The 26,422-nt window shown below is 46.9% G+C and overlaps 1 protein-coding gene and 2 pseudogenes across 1 annotated transcript; 1 reads left to right on the forward strand and 2 right to left on the reverse strand.

Annotated features, from left to right (window-relative positions):
- Positions 1-333: 333 nt before the first annotated feature.
- Positions 334-5,077, forward strand: LOC101560834 (annotated as a pseudogene).
- Positions 5,078-11,278: 6,201 nt separating this feature from the next.
- On the reverse strand, positions 11,279-12,043 carry LOC101561228 (annotated as a pseudogene).
- A 12,921-nt stretch (positions 12,044-24,964) lies between these two features.
- LOC101562022 (actin-like protein 9) lies at positions 24,965-26,217 on the reverse strand. The gene is given in 2 exon segments (XM_004644917.2): positions 24,965-26,037; positions 26,040-26,217. Coding segments are annotated over 2 exon segments (1,251 nt in total).
- Between the last annotated feature and the right edge of the window lie 205 nt (positions 26,218-26,422).

A 26,422-nucleotide genomic window follows, 5' to 3' on the forward strand; every position in this document is an offset into this window, starting at 1 on the left:
GTATTCCTCAATGACACTTGGTCCCAAGAACCTCTGTAAATCCAGAACTATGACCTAACTTAAAATGCAATCTAACAATATAACCTAGCGATCAACCATGTGACTCTCAGCCAATCACTGTGCGACATCCGAACCTTCAGCCAATCAGAAGGCTACCAGTTATGCATACATAATGCAGTGGGGCCTTCACTGGCATCTACAAGGCCCTGTAGCTCTGTGACAATGACAAGACCCCGCCACCTGGGCAAGGGTGTGTCAAAGGCTGTTGAGCACATCAATTAGACTACTGCACCTGCCCTGGTTAGCAAGGAATTGAATGTCGTGGAGCAGGAGAAGATTGACAAGCTGATGATCAAGATGGATGAGACTGAAAATAAATCCAAGGTTGGGGCGAATGCCATCCTGGGAGTGTCTCTCTCAGTGTGCAAGGCCGGTGCCATGGAGAAAGGGGTGCCCCTGTACCGCCACTTTGCCGACATGGCAGGCAACACTGAAATCATCTTGGCAGTCCCTGCCTTCAGTGCGATCAACGGCAGCTCACAGGCCGGCAACAAGCTGGCCATGCAGGAGTTCATGATCTTGCCTGTGGGCGTGGCCAGCTTTTAGGAGGCCATGCGCATCGGGCCGAACTCTACCACAACCTGAAGAATGTCATCAAGGAGCAATATGGCAAGGATGCCACCAACATAGGTGACGAGGGTGGCTTCGCACCCAACATCCTGGAGAATAAGGAAGCCCTGGAGTTGCTGAAGACTGCCATTGGGAAGGCGGGCTACTCGGACAAGGTGGTCATCCACATGGACATGGCCGTGTCTGAGTTCTTCAGATCTGGGAAGTACAACCTGGACTTCAAGTCTCCCAATGACCCCAGTAAGTACATCTCACCCAACCAAATGGGCAGCTTCTACAAGTCCTTCATCAAGGACTACCCAGTGGTGTCTATCGAGGACCCCTTTGACTAGGACGATCGGGGCGCCTGGCAGAAGTTCATGGCCAGGGCTGGCATCCAAGCCATAGGCGACGACCTGACAGTGACCATCCCCAAGCGCATCGCCAAGGCCGTGAATGAGAAGGCCTGCAACTGCCTGCCACTCAAAGTCAACCAGATCAGCTTGGTGACTGAGTCCCTGCAGGCATACAAGCTGGCCCAGGCCAATGGCTGGGGCCATCATGCTGTCCCACCGTCCGGGAAGACAGAAGACACCTTCATCGCTGACCTGATGGTGGGACTCAGCACGGAGCAGATCAAGACTCGTGTGCCCTGCTGATCCCCATGCCTAGCCACGTACAACCAGATCCTCAGAATCGAGGAGGAGCTGGGTAACAAGGCCAGGTTCACCGGCCAGAACTTCAGAAACCCCCTGAGCAAATTGGCCACAGCAGGCCAGAGCCCAGGCCTTGGGCCCAGGTAGTTAGCTCCTCTCCTGCCAGGGCTTCTTTAGATGCCATCAGAGCCACCCCAAACCCGTAACCCCAGCTGTGATCGTTGTGCTTGTCACCTCGTGTACCACCGCATCTGGAACCATGTGTGTGGAATCCCAGGCCAGGTTCCCAGTGGTTCTGTTGTGAAATAAACACCTCAGCGCCCAGGGGGGGAAAAAAGGCCACCACCACCACCACCACCACCACCACCACCACCACCCACACACACACCCTAATCTGGGAAGCCTGCTGATCTCAGGAACCTGCCTAGCTGGTCTTCCCGCCCATCCTTTCAGGCTGATCATAGGCATTATGTAGTCACAGATTCTGAAGGCACGGGTCACTAATTTTCACTTGCTCTGGAATATTCAAACTTCACAGATCCTTGGTCGCAGCTCAGGGATTAGAGATCGAAATCCTTCTAGTGCATCTAGTTGGCGGGCGCACCCTGCTGGCGGCAGGCGGTGGATACATCTCCTCTCCCGGGAATTGCGGACTGGTGGAAAGCGGTCACGCCCACGCAGGCCTCCAATGGAAGGGGCTGGTTGATGTGCGAACAAGAAATACTTTCTACATACAGAGCCCCGTGTAAATTCCTGAATCCACGTCGACCCTTGCTCTGATGTGTCTGGTTGTCATTACTCACACACAAGATCCCTCTATCTATAATTTATGTAATGGGGGCTGGGGAGATGGCTCAGTAGAATAAGCGCTTGCCTGACAAGTGCAAGGGCCTGAGTTCAATTCCCGGTTCCAAACAAATAAAAAATTATGTAACAAAGCCACACACACACACACACACACACACACACACAGAGCGCTTACTGAATGACACCCAGTGACCTAAACACTGAACAACGTGCTAAATGTTCCATCCATGAAAAACGTCGTCTGAACTAAGCAACCGAAACCGGGCTATGAGCTGATGCTTAAAATTTTTCGTACAACCTCGCGTCCTCTAAGATGGACACGTTTAGGGCTCGGATAACTCAGTAGGACAGACTGATTCCCAGCACCAGAGACAAGGGAGGCAGGAAAGACGCCGGGGAGGATGGAAGGCAGCAAACATGAAATAAATGTTGCAGAGAATTAGAAAAACTCATACGCTGCTGCTAGGAACGCTAAGCAGTACAGCCACCATACCAATCAGCATGGCAGCTCCTGAAACATTTAAATAAAAATCTACTTCTGAATCTATAGCTCATAAATTGAAGATAGAATCTCTAAGACAGAAATGCTGATTGCCCAGGTTTGACTAGGATACATTGCATACATGCATTCCGTTACAATGGTGTTCCCCTTATGGCATCATTGTTATCAGTTAAGGATAAATTTTGAAAAACAGTGTCTGAAAGAGATGTTTGCCAGGCCTGGGGAGATAGCTCAGTGGCACAAGTGACTGCCTGGCAAGCACAAGATCCCAAGTTCGATCCCCAGTGTCACATGCCGTGCCGGCCCCAGAATTGGGCATGGTGGCACATGCCTGTAATCTCAGCACTGGGGAGTCTGAGCTGTATAGCGACACCCTGTAGCAAATAAGTTAATAAATATTTAAAAAATTAAAGATATATTTCTATGCTTATATGCATCATGACAGAAGTCACAGTGACTAAATTAAGAAAATCACAAAACCCAGAGACTAGTGAATAAATGTGGGAGGCTGAAAATATTATTCTGTCTTTAAGAAAAGGAAATTCCAGTGAGTGGGGTGACCTGGATGTACAGTTATGACAGCAAGCTAAGTGAGGTAACCCAGTCAGCAGAAGGACAAATGGCACTTGAGTCCCCTTCTGTGAAAACATAACAGATTCATTACAGTGGCAGTCATGGGCTGGGAAGAGAGAGAGCTGACATGTAAGGAGGACACCCTGGAAAGCTTAAAAAGAGAAGAACAACTTTATGCTACAATTGCAGGGGCTTTCCTCCCCTGGAAAAGTAAGGCAGGAGATGCACCCAGACAAAACTTCCATTTTTTTTTCTCAAACCAAACATATTTAAAAACAGCAACAAAGGTTTGATTAGATCATATTCAACACAGCCATCAAGAACAAAGACAAACTCCTTCCTTTCTTTTTAAATTTATTTATTTATGTGACCCAGATTCTCGGCTCAGCTCCAATGGCACACAGTACCCAGGATCAAACCCCAGTCCTTGTGCTTGCCGGGCAGGCGCTGAGACCGCCGAGCTGTCTCCCCAGCCTCTCCTTCTTTCTTTACACAAGATTGAAGTGGTGAGCTTATCAGAGACTTCTCATTCTCATGTGCTGTCTCTCGAAGTTTATAGAAATAAAAAGCGTAACAGAAAGCTGTTGGAAAACAGCGTCTAATGTGGTATGGATGGTCAGAGAGCACTGCCTGAATCCTCACTGAGAGGCTGGGGAACGGTCAGGCCACACCAAGCAAAAACCAAGGAGGGAATTAGGTAAAGTGCTCAAGAAACGCGACACTGCAGAAAAACACAAGACAAAAATAGAAAATTAAAATTCTCTCATCTAGGCATCTTCCACAACACATTTAAGAACATTATTCCAGGTAAACACACACACACACACACACACACACACACACACACTTCCTAGTGTATTTTGTCTTAGTAACTGGTATCTGTTACCCCCAAATCAGTTGAGTGTGAAGGGAGCGCCCCCCCCCCCGTTAATCATGATGCAGCCACTCCACACTGTTGGAACAACGCTTTGACCCAGAGCACGCCCTCTTTTGTGTACAACGAAAATCCTCAGCTGTATCCCACGAGGGGCTCCCCTCCGGCCAGACGGAGGCAGGGATGAGCCCCGGCACCGCCATGGCTCTCCTGTTGGGATACGGCTTGCGGGAGGAGAAAGGCTGCCGCGGAGACGCGGGCGCGGCGAAAGGAGAGGGGAGGGGGGCCGTGCTCGGAGACGTCACCGGCCCTGCAGGTCCCCCAAGATGTCACAATGCGGGGCGTCTCCCCCACCCTTCCTGTCCCCCACCCTTCCTAGGATCATCTATCTCTGCAGGAGCCTCCTCAAAGGTGACAACTGGGAGAGACAGGCCGGGACTCAGACCCAGTCCCTGACTCCCCACCCTTTTTGATCAACCCAAGGTCTCTATTCACAGCCCAGCATAGACAGCAGGACCGGGACACCTCTTTGCGCACCTTTGGGAGACTGTTTATGCGTGACATCCTACGGAGGCGAAGCTCAAGAGGAGTCAGAGGCCGCCTGGGAGGACGCGCAGAGGGGAAGGGGAATAGGCTCACCGTGTGCCAGGCCGTTTGCCTCCTTCTCCCCGAATCGCCTTCTACTTCTTGCCAAGCAGGTGTTGGCCCCTCCAAATCCCAGCTCCATCCCAGCACGAGTACCTGCCGGGCTGGGAGGCGGCGAGCTGCTCTGGCTCCACCTGCTGGACACAAGCTGCGTCATCCCGGACGGTGGATCCGCGGGCAAGGCGCTGCGCTTCATTCCGGGCGTAGGGGCTGCATCCCGGCGCCTTCCAGTCCCGCTGAGTACCGCTGGAGCAACGCTAGGAGACCGGGCTGCACACCTGCGCTGTTCAGCAGGTGCACTGACCCAGCCAGGCCTGGAGATGGGAAGCTGGCGGGCAGCAGTGCTCCTCTGCCCTGCGGTCCAGCAGGGGAGATGGTCCTCTCTCAGACGTGCTGGAGGACGAGGAGTGACCCTGCCACAGTCGTGTCCCACCCGGATCTGCCTCCCGCAACATGCCTGGTCCAAATCTGAAGGTGCAAAAGGGACTGTATTTTCTTTTGTAACCCCATTTTAAGTCACTTGAGTTCCCTTAAACTGCCGATAAACTCACTAATAGCTAACCTTAAACCCACTAAGAGAAAAACAAGCTCATAAAAGTAAGAATAAATCGTTAAGACAAACTGGGAGCTAGGGTAAATGTTAAACCGCAATGTCCCATGACCGGCAGATGCTCAACAGTGTCTGGGAAATGTAAACCTGGTGACAAATGTGTGACATTCTCGTAAAGTTCCTGAGAATGAGATACTATGGTGATGTGGTTGTTGGGGAAACTTGAAAAATTGTATAACCTGGGAGATGAGTCCAAACGGGAGCCAACATTGTGTTTTCCTGACTCAGTGCCAGGGTGTTGGTCTCCGGTTTTTAATAAAGCTTTGTTCCTGTGCTTTCGGTTTCTCATGAACACTTCTCTAGATGCCATACCGCATTTACCCTGCAGCATATCCCATGCTCTATCTCTTTAAGACACCCGAATGCTGCCCCCTAAACCCCCTTTCTCACTCTGTCATAGTTTTTGTTTTGTTTTGTTTTCTTGTTGCTCAGACAAAATACCTGATAGCCAAAGTTAAAGGAGAAAGGTTGACTTAGCTCACAGTCAGTAGAGGTTTCCAGTCGTAGTACGCTGGACCCAAGGCAGGGTGGCATTGCAAAAGAGAAACAGTCCCTGGGCAAAAAGCAGCAAGTAGTGAAGAAATGGCAGCAGGCCTGCCTTCTTTCTGTGCCTTCTTTCTGTCTACCCAGGTTGCCTGCCTTCTAGGAGATGCTGCCCACACCCGTATAGGCCTACCCATCACCCACATCGAGAACTATGCCAACTCTCAGTGGCCTGATTTCATATTGATTAATCCATAATCCCACCATCAGACACTCAATCTCAGCATGACACACCTACATCCAGGCACCCCTGAAGAGTCCACCTATGGCCACAGGAGGATTTGGAGGATACATAGACACAAGCCATAACACTCTATTGCCCAGTGTGGTCTCCCATTATTGGGCTTGAGTAATTCTCCTGCCTCAACCTAGCTGGGGGTACAGGCTCACACCAATATTTCTGACTTGATCTAGTACTTTTCATAAAGTCTGCTCAACACTTCTTTGAACTCTAACCCCCCCCCAATTCATCATCTTTGGTATCCTTGGTAGCAACAACAAATTACCAGCATGTGTCTGCACCAACGTGCCCCAGATGCCACCCTAGAACTTTTCCATGAGATTCAAAACTCTAGGTGAATTCCATACTTTGCCACCTGCTTTTAATCCCCCCAGTACAGCCACAAACTTCACTCTCAAAGACACCCCTTGTTCTCAGCATCTAAAACACGTCCTCTCTTTGTTCTCCTGCAGAACCCCAACACTCAACTGCCACAGCTCCACATCTACCACCAGGGTCTCCATTTAACGATTGCTACAGTGACCCACTACAGGATACTCCAGATCCAAACTCTATTGTTGAATTTCATGCTACCCCAAAATCTCTTCCAGGATTTGTCCCCCATGACTTGTCTCCCATTTGGGGGCTCAAGTGATTCTCCTAAGGTGGCCTCCCAAGTAGCTCTACAAGTGTCTGGCAACATGCCCAGCTACTTTAAGTTCTTTATCTGATGTGCTTTCTGTCTTAGAAATGTTATGTCTTGGGCTGGTGAGACGGCTCAGTGGTCTAAAGCAACTACTTAGAATAAGCTTAGCAAAGCACAGGGACCACGGTTCAATCCCCCAGCACCACATGCCAGCCAGCCCCGTCCCCTGGTGGGCTGAGCTGGCCACACACACACATACAAATAAATAAATTTAAAAAAAAAGAAAGAAATGTTATGTCTTTTTTCCTATTTCAAAATATCTTCCTTCCCTATCTTCTGTACCAGTGTTGTCCTTTCATAGATTTCCTAGGTAGGATCTTGCTTACTTGGGGAGTCGTGAGGACTCCCCAACTTACACCTCAAGTCTACTGAAGACAAGAGTGATAGGTGAGGTTCTTTGATACCTACCCACTCTGCCCCACTGTGTGCTGAGCACTGGGCTAGATCGAGTTCCTCAAATCGAAGAAGATTGGCCGACACCATGCACTCAAACATCCTCCCCCCTCATATCCTGCCTGAAACTGTCCCCTCAGGAAAGCCTCACCCTGTGGAATGAAACACTAAAAAATCAGCCTAGAGGCTGGGGATATAGCTCAGTGGCATAAGTGCCTGCCTGGCAAGTACAAGGTCCTGAGTTCAATCCCTGATAAAAGAAAGAAAGAAAGAAAGAGAAAGAGGTCAGCCTAGGAGCTTGTCAGCAGGAGAATGAGTGACATAAATAAGATACATGTCACTGAAGTGTTGTCCAGCCATCAATAAAACTAAAATCATATTTTCTGGAAAATTATTCCAAAAAAAATGAAACTATACACATGTACATAATGATCATAGTGAAACCTATTAATTAGTGTAATTAGCATGCATTTTTTAAAAATGCCCATCAAAATAGTAGCTGTTAACTCCTAAATCTTTAAAAATATTGACTCCTGACCAGAAAACTCAAAGAATCTCAAGAAGTTTCAATCTAATAGCGCCTCTCTAGCACATATTAGAGTCATGCTGTAGAGGTACAAGACAAAAAAGAGATTCTAAAATCACAATGAGAGGGCCAGCAAGATAGCTCAACAGACTAAAGCACCTACTTAGGCAAGCTTAGACAACCACAGGGACTGCAGTTCGATCCCCAGCACCACATGCCATGCAAGACCCACCCCAAGGACAGGCTGAGCTGGCCACAAAATACATACATACATACATACATACATGAATAAGCAAAATCACAATGAGAAAGTCAGTGAGTCACATGCAAGGAAATCCCCACACAAGAGCAGAGGTGTCAGAAGAAACCCTTTTTTTAGAAGAAACTTTTAAACGAAGAGAAAGTAGGATAATATATTCAAAATATTATATAATTTTTTGTATTTAGTACAGAGTCTACAGGGTTTCACAACTCAGATTGGATTCATAGTGATCCTCCTATTTTCAGCCTCCCAAGCACTGGGATTAAAGGTGCAGGCCACCACACCCAGTCTCAATCACTGTCTCAGGGCGCCCTGGGGGCAAGGCCAGTAGGGCACGACGGGAATAGAACCTCAGTCTTTGTGTCTGCCTAAGCAGGCACTTTAATCCACTGAGCTATCTGGCCAGCCCTTTATATTCAAAGTATTGAGTGACAAAAAAAAAAAAAAGCCCTACCAGTACAAAGCAGTATGTTCAGTCAAGCCATCCTTCAGAAATGGAGAAATAAAGTTTAACCAATACAGAAGATGGACATAATCCATCACCAACAACCTGGCCTTTAAAAATTTCAGAAGAGAATCCTACACTAGATCTGACAGACTAAATAGCCACATCTGCAGGCATCTATATTGAATTATATGTCTGAATTAAAAATTTGCTGTAGAGCTAAAGTAACCAGGAAACTCAGTACTGTCACAATGAACTCAAGACCTCTGGAACAAACTAGAGAATCCGGTAAGAAATCCATATATTATGGCTAACTTAGAGTAGACAGCAATAATCCACACTAGAGAAAGGAACTACTGTTCAATAATTTACCTCTCAATGCATGGAGAGATAGCACTGTTCAAAGATTATTGGATTTAGTTTATTTCTTTTGCTCTCTTGCTACCTGGAGTTTTCAACTCTCTCATTGTCTATAAAGCTCTCTGAATGTATTTAATGTAAATCAAGCTCCAAGACCACAGACTCTAGGAAGGAGAAGAGAGATTCATCATCCATAGTCGTCCTTTAGATTCTTAGGGGACTAGGATGTAAAAATTCCAAAGTATGGGGCTGGGGAGGTGGCTCAGTAGAATAAGTGCTTCCCTGGCAAGCGCAAGGGCCTGAGTTCGATCCCTGGTTCCGGAAAAAAAAAAATCCCAAAGTGTTTTGAAGCCTAAATAAAATATCTACCTTCATTTGCTCTTCACTGACTTGAAAACCACAAATGTAGGAGGTCACATAGCTGGGCAATGCACTACAAGTCCCTCCCTAGCTTTGCTGTAAGGAACTCCTCAGATGTGTTAGTTAAGACGATGGTGGTGGCCTCGGTTACTTCTCAGGGATTTAAACAAGCATTTTGCTAAAGATCCTGATTCTTGACTTCTACAGAGGTTTACTAGGTGATTAGAAAGAGGAAAAGGCTGGACATCTTTGTCTTCATATTGTACTAGCTTTTTGCTGCCTTAACTTTGAAGCCAAATTCTACTCAGCCTGCCTGGTGGCATCCTATTTCTCCATTCTTTGGATACTGAGGACAGCCTTTTGTTCTTCCCCAAATTTGTTTCTCAAACATTATTATTATTATTATTATTAGTAGTAGTAGTAGTAGTAGTAGTAGTAGTAGTAGTAGTAGTAGTAGTATTTCTTTGAGAAGAGCCTCCAGAGCTGGGTCATGACATAGGCTATGTCTAAAATTAGTGGAATTAGAATTTCTGGAATGGACACAGCTACCAGTAGTTTTAAAACTCTCCAGGTGAATCCATTAGGTGGTGAGCAATTACAGAGGCCAAGAAGAGAGCAGCTGAAATCCGTTTCTTCACCCAATCAAGCATAGTTGATGCCAGGTGATAAATGGAGTTTCCCAAGCTTCACCAAGCCATTTGCCAGCAGAACACACCTACGCCTGTTGTAAGTACGAAGGGATACGCATGCTGTCGGGAGAAGGCAGGTCTTCTAGGGGAAGGTTGTCTGGGATGGCTTAGGGCTCAGCCAGTCCCTGTGGTGCTGTGGAGATGGCACAGAAGGATTTCTCCCTCAGAGAAGGAACAGTAGGTAGGACTGTGTAAGCTCCCTGGCTAGTGGCCTCCTACAGAGCTTTGCTTCTGGTGACATTGCTACTCACTGTTCCCTCAAACTCCTTGTCACATTGCCAAATGGTACAAATCACAAGAAGGCACAGGGACTTTATTTTAACCCTCCCTGTCTGAGAATGGCAGTGAGGAGACTCCGACTGAGCTTCTGGAGTCCAGGGAGAAGTACCCGGTACTCTCCGTGCTCCCTGGTTTCAGGCACAGCTCCACACTTCCTGAGTTTTGGGATTAACTCCCAACGTGCTACTTCCTAATATTTGTGTGAACAATATAGAGACTCAGGTAACTTATGAAACATAACTCACATTTCTTTCGCTAGAAAGCACTAGTTGGAAGATGTTATGCTGAAAAAGGAATGCCCATTGTCTGTGATGTATACACAAATATGAAATTTATCAGCATTCTGGGGGTGATCAGCCTTGGCTCGTGGTAGAGAAGCTCTTAGGCATATATTTTAAAAGTGCGTAGTAGGAGAAGTAGCTTAACTAAGCCAAATATTTCCATGGTCCATGGAGCTGTTTTTTCTTTTTCTTTTTTTTTTTTTTTTTTTTTGAGGGAACAATTTCTTTTAATTTTATTGCAATCCAGGACACAACAAGAAAAATGCTCAAAACCACATGGAGACAGAAGAGGAGACAAAACTGCTCCCCACTGCCTCCCTGGCCCTAGAGTGGGGACACAGTAGGGGTGAGAGAGCCAGGGGAGACCTTGGACCTCAATCCAGCCTCAAGGCTCCAGGCCTGGAGGTTGAGGGGTGGCAGGGCCCAGCCCCAAGTGGGTCGCTGAGGGAAGTCCCTTGAAGGGCTCCACCTCACCCACATCCTGCCGAGGGCGCGGCTAGGGGCCCCAGGCCATGGACACATTCATGATTGAGAAGCAGCTGCTGTGAGGCAGAGAGACACATGATTATCAGGGCAGAACCACTGGGGTGGGGGCCTGGGAGGGCCCCAAGGGCCAAACCCTGAGGTCGCAGGAGGGGGCCCAAAGCGGGGCTACAGAATGAGGTCCTGAGTGAGTGGGTCAGTGGCTGGGCCCTTCTCCCGCTGCTGACAGCCCCTCCGATGCTACTGCTGGGCCCACCCCCAGGGAAGCAGGCTAAGAAAGCAGCCCACCCTGCTGCAGACTGCCAGGTGGCTGAGGCTAGGAAGGAAGGCCTGGCCAGGCCTTGGCCACCTGCCCCAGAGGCCTGTGGGAAGAGGATGGGGTGGGGAGGGGGAAATGAGGGCTCAACCGACTCAGATCCAAGATGGTGCAACACTTTCTTGCTGGGGCCCCTGTGAGCTGGGGAACCGTACTAGGACTAGCAACTCTGGTTAGAACGGAGGCAGCAGCTTTTCAAGAAATTCTTTCACAGCTGCCATCTCCTGGAGATAGGAGCTGTGCATGACACCTGGGTATGTCTTGAACTGGACTCTGGCAGATGTGACCACAGACCGGAGCTTCTCAGCTGTCAGGGCCCCAAACCATACTGGCACCATGGGGTCCAGCTCCCCATGGCACTGAAAGATGGCCGGGTCTTTGGCACTGCCATTTGGCCACCTGGGGAAAGTTTCGGTGCAGAGGCAGCCAGCAGCTCAACGCCACGATGCCAGCCAGAGGGTGGGGGCAGGTAAGGGTTGTGTACAGGGACAGGGCCCCGCCCTATGAAAAGCCGCCCAGGACAGTTTGGTTGGCAGGGATCCCATTCTTCATCTCATGCTCGATCAGGGCCCTGATGTTTTCTGCAGCTTTCTTGATGCCAGCCTCGTCCTCTGGGGCATCTGGACTCAGTCCCATCAGGTCAAACCAGGAGGGCATCACCATCTTCATGTTGAGTGTCACAGGGATCCTAGGCGCATGGGGACAGATGTACTTGACGTGCAGCAGCCGGATGGTGGAGAGGGTGTCAGCCCAGCTGTGCCCTGTGTCTCCAAGTCCATGTAAAAAAATAACCGCGGCCATTTCCCGCTCAGCTCCAGACACGGTGACAGCGTCGGTGAGCAGGGGCATAGACATGGTGTTACCACACATACGCTGCAGGGCTCCCTGCAGGCTGGGCCTCTCTCCCTGGGGCTTCCGCAACCGCTCGGGCAATTTTCTTTCCCCCATAGACTGGAGCTGTTATTTCTAATATTAATCTTACAAGAGCTTGCAAAGCTAAAATTGTGTGGAATTGTTTTGTCAGTCATGGAGAATTTGTACTAAGACTCACCAATACCAAAAATCGGGATGCTGAAGTGCCTTGTATAAAATGATGAAATGCTGGCATAGAACTACACAAATCCTCTTGTATATTTAAATCATCTCTAAATGACCGATTGCCTAATACAAGGCAAGTGATACATGAATAGTTTGTCAACTTATAAAAGATGAGTTGTTCAGGAGGTAGAGACCATTGTCTAGGGAGTAGAGAGAAGACAATTATGCATGTCCAGTACAATTTATTTATGAATATTTTCTGTCTGGCATTGATTGAAGCGGTGGATGTTGACTCCACAGAGGGGTATTTGTATATAATATGTTTTACTTCATTTACACTAAATATTAAAATGCACAAAAGCTTAAAATAACACTCAAAAAACTGAAGGCATCTTCCAAAGTGAAGGGTTTTTTTTAAAGAAAGTGATTTTTATGAGTACATCTTAAGTATACACAATGATCACATTCACCACAGGGAATCTCTACCCATCCGTGATATGCCTTGATTCATTTTTCCCATCACCTACCCTCCTTTCAAACGCTCCTTTACAAAAGTTTTATTTCCACTTTTCGCTTCCTCCCTTGTCCCCTCGCCCCTCCCTTGTTTGTCTTCCCATTGGAAAATTTTCCTCCTATTTCGCCAATATCTATTATACATTTTGGTCTTATCTGTACTTTTGGTCTCTCATGCCAGAGAAACAATTTGATATTTACACATGTGTGTCTGACTTATTTTACTTCAGAGTATGGCCTCAAGGTGCTTCCATTTGCCTAAAGATGTCTTGAGCTTCTCCAGAAGTGAAGCTGTACAGGCTTTGTTAAAAAGGAAAAATTTCTTTTTTTAATTAATTTTACTGAGAAACAAAGAGCAATGTAACAGTTTCAAAACAGATTAGTAGGACAGTTACCATAAATAACACATAGCATATTGTTGTCTTCATAGCTGTTATTCATAGTACAAGATGCAGACATGATATCTTGTCCACAAACACTATCAGTACAAATCTTTCTTCTCACTGAAGAGAAAGTAGCTGTATATCTATCCTAACTATTTTTGGGGTTTTTTTGTTTTGTTTTGTTTTGTTTTTTTTGAGGGACCGGGGATTGAACTCAAGCCCTTGTGCTTGCCAGGGAAGCACTTATTCCACTGAGCCATCTCCCTGGCCCCTATGCTAACTATTTTGAATATACAAATACAAAATGGTCCTTCATTTATATCCCCTTTTTTGTTTAGTTTTGTCAGAGATGGGTATTCCATTGTCATTTAAATATTGTAGGTGTGTGAATTCAGCAAATAATCCAATATAGTCCAGCAGTCCATAATAGTAGTGGGTTATCCATAGAACTGGCAACATCATAAGTGAAACCAGAACCACATGTGTAAATAACATAGTCTCCCTAGTGTAAGAACTCAAAAGAAATACTAATAGAAAGGTATAACACAATTAAAAGGAAAGCAAGAACTTGAGGATTCAACAACGAAGAGAGGACAAGGAGAAAAGCCAGGAAACATGACAGGGGAAAAGCCATACATTTATGCGCACAAGATGCGTAAGGCAATGATCCTGAGAATCTTCAGCAGGTTTTTGAAACTAGCAGTTAATTGGTAGGATTCTCCCCCTGACTAACTATATATGCTGCTATCTGTGAACTAAGCAGCTGCACTGAAGATCGCAATGTGTAATATTAGAGTCATGCTTGGAATGCCTGCCATTCTGGTCCTCTAAATACATGTTGCTTCTAATGTCATATCAATTACTGCTCTACTGTCTTTCAAGGAAAAATTTCTTAAAGCCAAGCAATCTCCTAGGGTTTGAGTGAAATACACACACACACACACACACACACACACACACACACACACACACGATTCTAGAATTGAGTAGGTTTCAGAACCTCCACATGTCTGAGGACGCTAATTAACAACCATCTAACATCTCTTATACAAAATAAAAAGACAAATGGAAAATTAATTAACTAAAAATTGGTCAACCTGCCATTGGTTACAACTTAACCAGTTTTTTTTCTTTTCAGCCTGATAAATTTACTTGCTATGGGGCTTTCTGTAACCAGCCAGAGCTCAGGTACTGCAGCGAAACTATCAGTTCGGTCTTTTTTAGTCTCGTGACTGATGCCGAGCCAGTCTCTGGGTGTAGTGAAGGAGTCCATCACTGCCTACACCATATCATTTAACACCTTTGAAAATGCCCTAAACCAAGGGCTGGCGGGATAGCTCAGGCAAGAGCTCAGCCCAGGGCACTGAGACTGGCACCAAAATTGAAGAGGAAATTGTTGGCTTCATCACTTACGGATGCCGTGCCTCGGCACTCAGAAGCACACCATGCTCCTAACTGTGTCGCAGGTCATGTTTTTCTCTCTCTCTTCTTCAGACAGTGTCTCTCTATATTCTCAAAATTGCCTTTTATATCCTCCTGTCTCTGGCTCCTGAGTAGGGATAGAGGGTGTGTGCCAGCACAGCTGGTGCCACTTTGCCATTTGTGTGTGAGCGTGTGTGTGTCTATGTATGTGTGTATGTATGCATGCACACATGTTACCCGCATGGAACAACAGGATGTGCGTTGTCATGCATGTGGACTGAGGGTCCTCCTGACATTGTTCAGCTGTTTTTAAATTCTTCTTAATTCATGGAGTTCTGTCAGCTCCAAGTGCCATAGTTTTCGTGCATTCTCCTGCCGGTCACCATTTAGTCTGCTGCTCACTAAACTTATTTAGTTTATTATGACTCCAGGTTCTGTGTGTAAACTAGAACTCGTGTAGCCAGTCACGGATGTTTTTGAGTCAGGCAACATGTACACACATGCCCAGTATCCACAGGCACTGCCAAATGGCATTGTGTGTGTGATGCCTGGTTAAGCACTCACAATTGCTATATAAACTACCTGACTGGTTAAGGCTGCATGCCAATTTTCATTACTGTCTTTTTCATTTTGTCTACACTGAGGTATATGCTGTGGCATCTACTGTGAGTTATTCATTTACTTGGGGTTTTTTTGTTTGTTCATTTATTTGGTTACTGTCCATTTGTTTATTTTGTGTAGGACAATTCAAGTTTGGCACCAGTTTTCCTCCTGAGTTTTCATTATGTCTGTTATAATTCTTTAAGTATTCTAGCCTGGTGGACTTTACTGGTTGTACATAAGCTAAATCACTTCCCTAGAAGTTTTCCTGCCAATTTCTTGATTAATTTGGATGAATACTAACTCTCAATATGATCCAAAGAAGTCTTGTTTTATTTATATTTGGAATTTTACTATATCCAGAAGTATTTTTGTGCAGCTGCTCTTCTGTTTTCTTTCTTTCTTTCTTTTTTTGTGGAACCGGGGATTGAACTCAGGCCCTTGTGCTTGGCAGGCAGGCACTTACTCAACTGTGCTATCTCCCCAGCCCCTCTTCTATTTTCAAAGCTGTTTATAGATTCATGTTTAGAATTAAAATCAAGGTCATGAGAAATGATGAAGCGGCTGCCCTACACCCAAGGGTGGGTCACCACATGGAAGGCAGTGGAAAAGCAAATATTCCAAAAACCTTGGTGAACAACATTGGGAAGGTCAAGACAGACAGATTGTGCATTCTGTGAGATGCAACTGAAAGGCGAGTAGACAGAGCTCAGGAAAGAATGGATAACAAAAATGAAAGTGTAGGGCTGGTGAGATAGCTCAGCGGTCTAAAGTGCTTGCTTAGACAAACTTAGGCAAGCACAGGGACCACGGTCCGATGCCTAGCACCACATGCTGTGCCAGCCCTGCCCCCAGGGTGGGCTAAGCCAGCCCCCCCCCAAAAAAGACAAGAAGAGTGTATCACTATGTTCCAAGTGACAGATGTCTTTATCCCTGAGAGCCAATTAAAGCCACCTCTTCTAAGCAAACTACATAAAGGAAACAATAAACTATCATGGTCTGAAAACCAAAGGTAAGAGAAAGATGTTAACTATTTGGACCAAAGAAGCAAGAAAAGGATTGACATGGAGAATCATTTTTAAAGTGCTAAAACAATTTCTCTTGCCAGATTAGAACACTGTACCCAGCAGGGAAACTGCTCCAAAGCATAGATAATGAACCAGAAAAGGTAGTCTGAGACATTCTGTTATTAGGATCCTTGAATTCAAAAAAAAAAAAATTACTAGGGTTAGAGGTATAACACAGTGGTAAAGCAGTTACATAGCATGCAGAGAACCCTACTTTTAATTCCAGCACTAAGAAAAACAGCCAGAGAGATGAAGACAAAGAGACACAAACTGTCAGATGAGAGAACCTAAGGGCTAGTCAAATAGCTCAGTGGATTAAAGCGCCTGCAAGCAGGCACAGGGGCCGGTGGTTCAATCCCCAGGCCTGCCGTGCTGCCCCCAGGGTGCGCTGAGACAGCAATTGAGACTGGGCATGGTGGCATGCACCTGTTATCCCAGAACGTGGGAGGCTGTAAACAGGTGGGCACTAGGAGTCTGATCTAGTAGTGAGACCCTGAACACCCTGTAGACCCTTCCCTAAAAGAAAAAAAAGAATCTAGAGGGAATTTTTAAAAGAAGATAATTCGAGATGTAAACTGTAAGGAATGAAGGGTATTTAAAGATAATGTGCAAATAACCACTAGGAAGACAACAATATGCAATGTATTAATTATTGAAATTGTCCTACTAGTCAGTTCTGAAACTGTCTCATTGCTATTTGTTTCTCAATAAAATTAATTTTTAAAAAATAAAGATAGTGTGCAGATGAAAGTAAATGAATTCAGTATTGGTATATGAAACAATAGCAGAAATATCTCATAGATATAATTAAAATATATGGTAGTAATAATAAAAGGGAGAAGAAAAATGGAATTAAGAGTGCTCTAAATTATCACCAATAGGAAGAGGTAGTAAAAACAGTATTAGCACATCAAGAGAAGGGTCCAAGATTGAGTCATCCACATATGTACACAGAACTGCATTGGATTGTATCTCACAAGCTAAAAGAGAGAACAGTGGAAAATCAACTGCTTAATCCACTCCTCCAAGTAAAGAAAATAATCAGAAAAAAAAAATCAGTTAAACAAAGGAATAGGGAAAAGGCAGGGTACTTGAACCCTTCTCAAATTTGCCAGCAATCACATAAAATGCTAAGGCACAAAATAGTCATTTCTTTTGGTCACTGTGTGACATATATAGATAACATATAAATATATATTTGCTATATAATATATATGTAGCATATATACTTACTATGTAGTATATATATAAATATTTTCTTGCAATTATAAAGAGATTTTTTAATTTTTCTTTATTAGGAAATTTTGTTAAGAAAATTTATGTACATAAAAGTCCCTATATCAACTTTTTTTGTATTTAGTGCTGGGTCTACAGTGTCTCACTACACACATCAGACTCCTAGTGTTTCTCCTGTCTATAGCCTCCCAAGCACTGGGATTACAGGCCTGTGCCACAGTACGGTCTCAATCACTGTCTCAGCATGCCCTGTGCCCTGTGGCCTGGGCCAGAAACCCAGTCCCTGTATCTGCCTAAGCAGATGCTTTAATCCACTGAGCTATCTGGCCAGCCCTCCCATTTCAATTTTTGAAGAATATGCTTAAAGACATTGAAATAACGGGAGAAATGGAGGCATGTTAAGATGCTGGCACTAAGAACAAATCGGTGAGGTGATACACGTCCCCACTAGGTGAACCGAATCTTTCAATGTATCTATAGAGTGAAACATTACATTGTACTTGATGGAATATACACATCAACGTTTGTCAGTTATAAACTTCACAATTTCAATAAGATGCAGCAGTATCTTTATTAAACGCAAACTCAACCTACTAAAATATATCCATGACCACTGTGTGGCCATTTCAATAACTGCATGTATTTTAGTTCTGTATGAAGATTTAAGAATCCATTAAATTCCAGGAATACACCCCCAACACGGTCTATAGATAATCCACATAGTGGCTGGATTGTCCTCTGACTGGTTCATCTTCTTCCTCCTCAGTAGGAGAAGCAGATGAGGGATCACTGCACAGTCCAGAAGGCTGCAGACTGTTTTTATCGGAGAAATGGAGCCAGAAAGGGAAAACCCAGAATCCAAGGAGGAGCCTGAAGCCCCCTCAGTTCCGAGTCAGCCTTCTGTGGTGAGTATGAAATCTATAGGGTTGAAGAAGAGTTCGATTGTGCACCGTTTATTCAGTTCAACTTCCTTAAGTTAGCAACTCATTCTGTGCTTCTGGTTTGGTGTTTTCAACACGGGATATTAATATACAGCCCAGGATTGTCTTGAACTTCTGGGTTGCAGATCCCACTACCTCAGCTTTCCAAAGAGTTAGCAACGAAAAGCATGCACTGTAGGCATAAATGACAATTGTTGTTCCAGTAAGGTATTTTGGGACTGCCCAAATAGCTCAGCAGATTAAAGCTCCTGCTTAGAAAGACTCAGGGGCTGAGTTCAATCCCCAGTGCCTGCTGTACCCCCAGGGCACCGAGACAGAGATTGAGACTGGGCGTGGTAGCACAGGCCTGTAATCCCAGTGCTTGGGAGGCTGAAAATAGGATCGCTATGAGTCTGATCTGTGTAGTGAGACCCTGTAGACCCTGTACTAAATACAAAAAAAAAAGATATTTTAAACAAAGCTATTCTGTAAAGGCTAATCTTTGTGATTGTGAGTCACATCAAAGCCACATCAGAGCAACACCAGTGATGGGCTTACATTCTGAGAAACGCACCACACTCTTTGCCACCTTCTCCATGGAGGGAGCATAATGAGTGGACTTACACACCCTTAGATAGTGGAGGTCAATCGGTGCATGTGACCCTTGTAATGCCGGAGTCTCCGACTAGGATGGGGACAGGAGTAAACAGTGACAGTGACATGAATGAGAAGAGAGGTTTATCCTTAAAGGCAGTGGGAAAATGCTTTGTCACTGGCCCTGGATATGGCTCCACACTCAGACCTACTTGGGGTCCAGACCTCTGAGTCTTAATCACCTTCCCATGTGCTTGTGATGCACTGTGAGTTCTCCAAGACAGGGGAGGCTGAAAGATCAGCCCCCTGATGAACTGAGAAGATTCTCCACAACTGAAGGCAGTCTTCATCCAGGATTTTCTTTAAATTTCATGTTTATGGACCTGGGATATAGCTCAGTGGCATAAGCCCCTGCCTGGAAAGCACAAGGTCCTGAGTTCTATTCTGGTACCTCAAAAAATAAATAAATTTCATGTTTGTTTGTTTGTTTGTTTGTTTGTTGCTTTCAAAGGGGAGTTTCAAAAGAAGCATGATACCCCCGAATTGGCAGAAGAAACAAGCCCATGGTCCAAAGGAGAGGAGAGTACATCCTATACCCCTTGCTCCCCCTCAGCGACTGACCAGCTGCATCGGCCCTAGCCGGATCACACTCATCACTGCCCACCCTGGCAACCAGGTCAGGTTTGGTCCACAGGAGGCCCAGCTGGAGAAGCCCCAGCAGCTCTGTGCCAGCTGGAGGCTGCAGACAGTCAAGCAACAAGGCATGGAAAAAGAACGTTTATACCGATCGGATTTCGAAAATACCTTTAAAACTTTGACTGTAGAAAGTCAAGAGGGAGCCCAGGGCCAAGCTGGTGGTGAGAGCTTGCAGCCCACACCTGGCCTGTCTCCATTATGGAAAGAGGTGATCCCAGAAGCTGCGCGTCTTTTCCCTCCCTCTTGCCACCAGCAGGTCTCTGCTGCAGACATCCGGAGACAGAGGCAGAGAGTGACAAGAGCCAGGAAGAGACTAGCCAAGGCCTTGGAGGCTGACAGCCTGACCAGGGAGGCAGAGAGGATGGGTGACCAGGAGGAGAGGGCTGCAAGCCAGGTGGAAACAGGAGCAGGAGCTGCGGGAGGACCCGCGAAGTGAGGCCGCCGGAGAGAGGGGTTCACCAAAAAGTTTCCAGGGTTATTGTCTTTTAATTCTAGTTCTAAACTTGCCAAAGATCCTTTATGACAAGCTTTTATTCTTAAACCATTTTAGAAACAGAATGCAGGTGGTTTTGCGAGATTAGATTTCATGGGAGGAGGTCTTGTAATTGTTCGATTTTAGTTCATGATTATATTTTATCTAGCTCATAATAAAGTCTATATAGACATGAGATCACTGATTGCTTGTGCTTATTTTTCTTCCTATAATACACAGAAAGGATGATTCCTCTCCTAGAAAGGCTTTGTGTGTCTCAGTGTTCAGAATTACCACGAACACGTAGGAGTCCTAATTGTATTTCCATTCACGCATGCATCAGCTTTTTCTTCCCCCCAGCTCAGCCCGCCATGAGGGCAGGGCTGGCATGGCATGTGGTACCCGGGATCAAAGCACGGTCCCCTGTGTGTGCCTAAGCAGGAGCTCTAGACTGCTGCGCTATCTCACCCGCCCCATGCATCAGCTTTTACCAGCTTCTGTGAACCTGACCACAGAAAGTCAAAGGGTATCTAAAGAGGGTAGAAAGTACGCCAAGGGATAAAGCTAAGTGCTTTACCACCACACAGATTGTGAACTGAGGGTTTTCCGTGTCCCACCAGGCTCAGGAACCCTAAACTCTACCGTGTGGAGAAGTCTGTATATTCCACATCTCCTTTGACCCAGGTCCGCTGGACTTAGTTTGTCCCCTAACAAATCCATCATCCTAGCACTTGGGGAGGCTGGAGCAGGAAGTTAATGCTGCAAACCCAGCCAGGGCAAATGATTTAGAGAGACCCTGCCTCAAAATGAAAATTTAAAAGGGCCATGGTTATCATTCGGGGCGAAGGTGCCAGACGCAATCTGCAGAACCCAAAAGCAAATAAGGAGTAATTCATCTCTCACGGATATACAGCATAATTTTACCAAGAGTATGCTAGCTTCCTAATTTTGTTGGATATCTCTGATTCCAGAGCACAAAAATTTTCCAGTTCTGATATTTGCCTCGACCTCGGAGCTGGAGTATCCATCAGCGCATCTGATTTCAGGCCAGTACTCAACAGACTTTGTGGAATCTGTTTTCATCAGTCTATGATGTTTAGTACATAATGAGTATACTTATCAAAGTACAAATGTCCAATAAATACTGGATTGGGTCTTATGGTTAAGTTCAAAATGCGTATAGCATTCCTCAGTGATCTCCAATTCAAATCATTCCAAAAGGCAGCAGGGAAAGACTCTCCTTTCCAACTTAGAGCCTGGGCCCCTGTGTGCCCTCCCAAGAGCAAAGCTCCTCAGTGCTGGTGACACCTCCAAAAAGGGACGCAAATTTGCTCTGAGAAGCAAGATGTGTTTTTTCTTATATATAAAGCTTACGTAGATATATGAGATAAGTAACACATCCATGGGAGAAAGCATTCCTGGTGAGGGTTTCTAGGGGGAAAACCTCCTTGGGGACATGAGAAACGGAACATGCCTATAATCCCAGCACTCTGGGAGGCTGAGCCCAGACTAGCAATTTAACAGCTTAGCAAGATGCAGTGGGGGGCTGGGAAAATAGCTCAGTGGTCTAAGTACCTGCCTGGCAAGCACGAGGTCCTGGGTTCAATCCCCAGCAGCACATGCCCTGCTGGCCCCAAAATAGGGCACAGTAGCCCACACCTGTAATCCCAGCGGTTGGGAGGCTGAAACAGGAGGATCACTATGAGCGAAGCTGCATAGCAAGACTCTGTGCCAAATAAATTTTTTTTTAATTTAAGAAAAGAGAAAGGGCTGAAGATGTAGCTTTGTATAAATTCTTGGGGTTCTCTTCCTAGTACCACAGAAGGAAAATTTTTTAAGACTAATTGAGATAATAAAAGATTGGGAAGAACTGGGCTCCCAGCAGCTGTGGTTCAGATGTCATCTGTGAACTTCAAGATCTACTGTAAGCATTTTCAAGCAGCTACCTAGGAGAGCCTCAAGGACAATTGCAAGCTGAAGATCCCTGGAAGAATCGCAACTCGAGGCCTCACAGAGCTGCACAGGGCTGGAGCACTTGCCCAGCATGTGCAGGGGCCGGGGCTGACTCAGTCACACCACAAAAAAAAAAAAAAAAAAAAAAAAAAAAATCAGCTTCTTGCAAAATTCTTCCTTCCTCAGTAGGCCTTTTGCATGAAAATCTTCAACTGTTTATGAGACCTATTCTCCCTATGGAGGGTAAGCTACAGATAAGCTACTTTATTTAATCTGCTCATCTGATTTAAATGTTAATCACAAAACATACCTTCACAGAATAAGAAGACAGTGTTCAAATGGGTTGGGGGGAACTAGGGAGAGGGGAAGAGGAAAGGAAAGAAAAAATGAAAAAAAAAAGGAAAACATGCACACGAAACTTCTGTAAATGGGGAGGTGAGGAGGAGTTGAAAGGAGGTAGGCAGATGGGTATAAAAGAATCAAGTTACATCATGTGCATGTACAAATTCTCTATCACAGGGGCTGGGGAGATGGCTCAGTAGAATAAGCACTTCCCTGGCAAGCACAAGGGCCTGAGTTCAATCCCCAGTTCCATAATAATAATAATAATAATAATAATAATAATAATAATAAATAAAAAATGAAAAACAAATTCACCATCATAAAAGGGATTGTTATGCATATCTAAAATGCACCAATCAAATCTGATTTTCTAAAAAGACTGCAGCACTAAACTAACAGCCAAGACTACTGGGCCCCCAGTTAGGCTGCACACAAACTAAGACTTTATCCTATGGAACCAGAGGCAAGAATACTACGACAGTCCCACCTACCACAGGAACTGTGTACAAGCTCTTAGCTGTGAACAAATTCTGCAAAGCAGAATATACATGTAAAATAATTCTACAGAGCTTCTTGTTAGATTCATTTAAGAAATATTTGAAACTATCAAAAAAAATACCTTAGCAGGGACATCTAAAATAGTATTTGAAGGCTGGGGAGATAGCTCAACAGTATAAGTGCCTCCCTGGCAAGCACAAGGACCCAGGTTCAATCCCCAGTACTGCACGCCATGCCAGCCACCAAGACCAGGAGTGGTGATGCACTCCTGTAATCCCAGCGCTGGGGAGGCCAAAACAGCAGTATCACTATGAGTCTGAGCTGCGTAGTGAGGCCCTGTACTGAATATATGAATAAAAAATAAAACTCTTGATGAGCCATCTGGACACCATGGCAAAGCAAAACCAACACAAGAACGGTAACAGCACCTGAAACCACATTCAGTCTCCAAATCAAGATAACTATAAGACTGCACTTCCACTAAGCATGAAAAACTCTCCTGAATAAACCAGAAATTCACTCATTCTTTCCTGAGAAGAGTCTGTAACACCCTTCAATAAAGTTCTTCTTCCTCCAGTATCTCATAACTGAAATAATAGGATGTAAAGGTAACAATACTTCATACTAGGATATAACATTGTCAGTGCAAATCCTGGGAGATAAGATAGTATTGTATTTATACATATGAAAACATATATATCTAATGTATATATAATAAAAATGACAATCAGAGTCTTCACCTCTGTAACTGGCCAGATGGTTGTGGCTGGTATTTATAGCCAACTAAGGAATGATTCTTTGTAACCAAAATCTTTGTCTAGATTTATTTATTTACTTTGTCTTTTTGAGACAGAGTCTTGCTATGCAGCTCAGCCTGGCCTTGAGCTCACTATGTAGCCGAGGCTGGTCTGGAACTCCCCACGATCCCCCTGCCTCAGCCTCCCAAGTTCTGGGACTGCGGGCATGTGCCAGCCACCACACCCAGCCAAAATCTTGAGCACTTTGCTCAGGTTGCCTTAGCAAGGTATCAGGAGGCTTTAAAAGCAGGAATTTGTTTTCTCATAGTTTTGGTCGCTGGAACTCCAAGATGAAGGTGTGGGGGGACCGAGGGCCCTGAGGCTTCTCCTCGGCTTGAGGCTGACTGCCTTCTGTATCTTCACATGATCGTGTGTGTGTGTGAGTTTGCACTATTTTCCTCTTATAAATACCGAAAGCACTAAAAATTACTGTTTACATCTTAGTTCTCTTATAAGGAAATAAAAAGATCGTCTAGGTGAATCAGTATAATACTTGTGAGAATTAACCTTGTGGATTCCTAATGTCACAGAGGGTACAGCAAGGGGCAGAAGCACGTTCCAACTTCAGTCAGCAGAGCTCTAACCATTTCTGTCTTCCACCCGGTCCTGCACCTCGACAGTCTGTCCCTCAAGACTGCTCGATGGTCCCTGAAATAAACCGTGTGTCTGCTATTGGACATTTGCTTCCTAATTAGATTCTAACAAGCTTTGATACCAGGTGTCATTTTTACCAAACATTTTAACCACAGCCAGCCTAATTCAGTATATGCCATAACACTTCACTTTATTTCTAATCTTCAACATATATATATATATATATATATATATATACACACATAAATAAAGATTATAAGTATGAAAAAACAAAAGATTTGGAAACCAGACTAGAGAAACAAGCTGCTGGGCTGAAGAAGTTCACAGGAGAATCTGAGGCTATTTTGTGTCTTGCTGTGACAGGCATGTGTTTCCCAACATAGAGAGATCTTGGGAAGGAGGGGCTCCTAGATTCCTGGAGAACCCGCTGACATCATTTGACCAGGCTATTGTGCTAGGTCTCCGTATGGGGTAGTAGGTGTCAGGATCGTATTGGGTGCCTATGGGAGGGGATTTAAAGCAAGACAAAAGCAGGTTTGGGGAGGCCCGTCCCCTCAGGGTGGACTCCCCTGGTGGCTTAGGAACTAAGAGCCCTCTGGGCGGGAACAAGAGCGGCCGGGCGCCCCCCGCAGGACGACAGGACCGCGTCGGCTCTGGAGAGGACCTTTTACTGCCGCCCCTCCCCCGCGCGGCCCGAGGCTCAGTGGCACTTGCTGTACACCACGTGCGGCCCCTGCTCCTCGTACTGCTCCCGCAGGACCCAGCAGGACCGGAAGGCGCTCAGCGAGGCCAGCACGGAGCCCCCGATCCACACCGAGCAGCCCCGGCTGGGCCGGGCCACCACCACCGTCACAGAGCGCGCCTCCTGGGGCAGCGAGCACAGCAGCTCGGCCCGGAAGCGGGCCTGGAAGCCCGCCAAGAGCGAGGAGCCCCCGCACAGCAGCACGCGCCGCGCCACGGCCGCCCGCGCCTCGGCCGGCAGCTTGCGCAGGCTGAGCGCGGCCAGGGCGGGGAGGCCCTCGCGCGGCAGCCCCGGCGCCTGCGGGGGGCGGAAGAGCAGCTCGGGGCCCTGGAACAGCTCCTTGCCCAGCGTGAGCGTGCGCCCGTCGGGCAGCGGCACGGAGCGCAGGCTCTGCGCGTCAGGGCGCGCCTGCAGCCGCGGGAAATCCGAGGCCACGAAGCAGTGGTCGTGCTTGATGCGCTCCACGGCGTCCAGGTGGCGCGGCCCGAGCGCCCAGCCCGCGCCCCGCAGCGCCTCGGCCAGGAAGGCAGTCAGGTGGCTGCCGGCCAGGTCCAGGCGCTCCACCGCGTGCGGCAGCGGGTAGCCTTGGAAGACGGGCGCGGCGCAGCTGACCCCGTGGCCCGCGTCCACCACCAGCCCGCTGACCCGGCCGTGCGCGTAGACGGACAGCACCGCCTGCGAGGCCACGAAGGCAGCCGGGCAGCGCAGAGCCTCGAAGGCCGTCTCCAGCAGCTGCTCGCGGTTGGTGGCCGGGCTGAAGGGCGGGTCGGAGAAGAGCAGCGGGTGGTCGCGGGGGTCCACGCGCAGGTTGTGCTCCAGCACGTGGCTCCAGAGCAGCTCCGCGGCCTCCCAGTCCTGCACGACTCCGGCACGCACTGGCTGCAGCAGCTGCAGGTTGGGGCGCGCACGGGCCGCCTGGCCGATGAGCGTCTCCAATGGCTGCTGCCCGGGGCCGGCCGCGCTTCGGGGCCCGCATCCCAGGATGGTGGCCACGGTGCAGGCGGGGTGCGCCTGCCCGGTGAAGCCCACCTGCAGCTGCCTGTGCCCATGTCGATCACCACTGCCGCCTTCCCCAGCAGGCTGCCGCCCACCTTGCCTTGGGAGTCCTGAGGCGGAGTCCTGCTCCTCAGGAGGGCGCTGGGGTTCAAATCCCGCTCTGGAGCCTTTGGAGGGGGCGGGGGTTCTGGGGCCCTGGCACCATTCACATCCATGGCTGCGGGGGCTGAGAGGTGTTGAGAGAAGTGACTGTTCTCCTGAGGGGGAAGGGGGAGTAGGGAGTGTGGGAGGAGGAGGAGGCAGCAGTGGGGACACAGGCGGGGCGGGAGGAGGGTATGGTGTTGTGCACTGTGACATCACGGGCTCCTTAGCACCCCAAGTTGTCACAATGTAGGGCCGGGGTGCCTCCCCCACCCTCCT

Source organism: Octodon degus, unplaced genomic scaffold (genome assembly GCF_000260255.1).
Source record: "Octodon degus isolate 3935 unplaced genomic scaffold, OctDeg1.0 scaffold00214, whole genome shotgun sequence".
NCBI lineage: Eukaryota > Metazoa > Chordata > Mammalia > Rodentia > Octodontidae > Octodon > Octodon degus.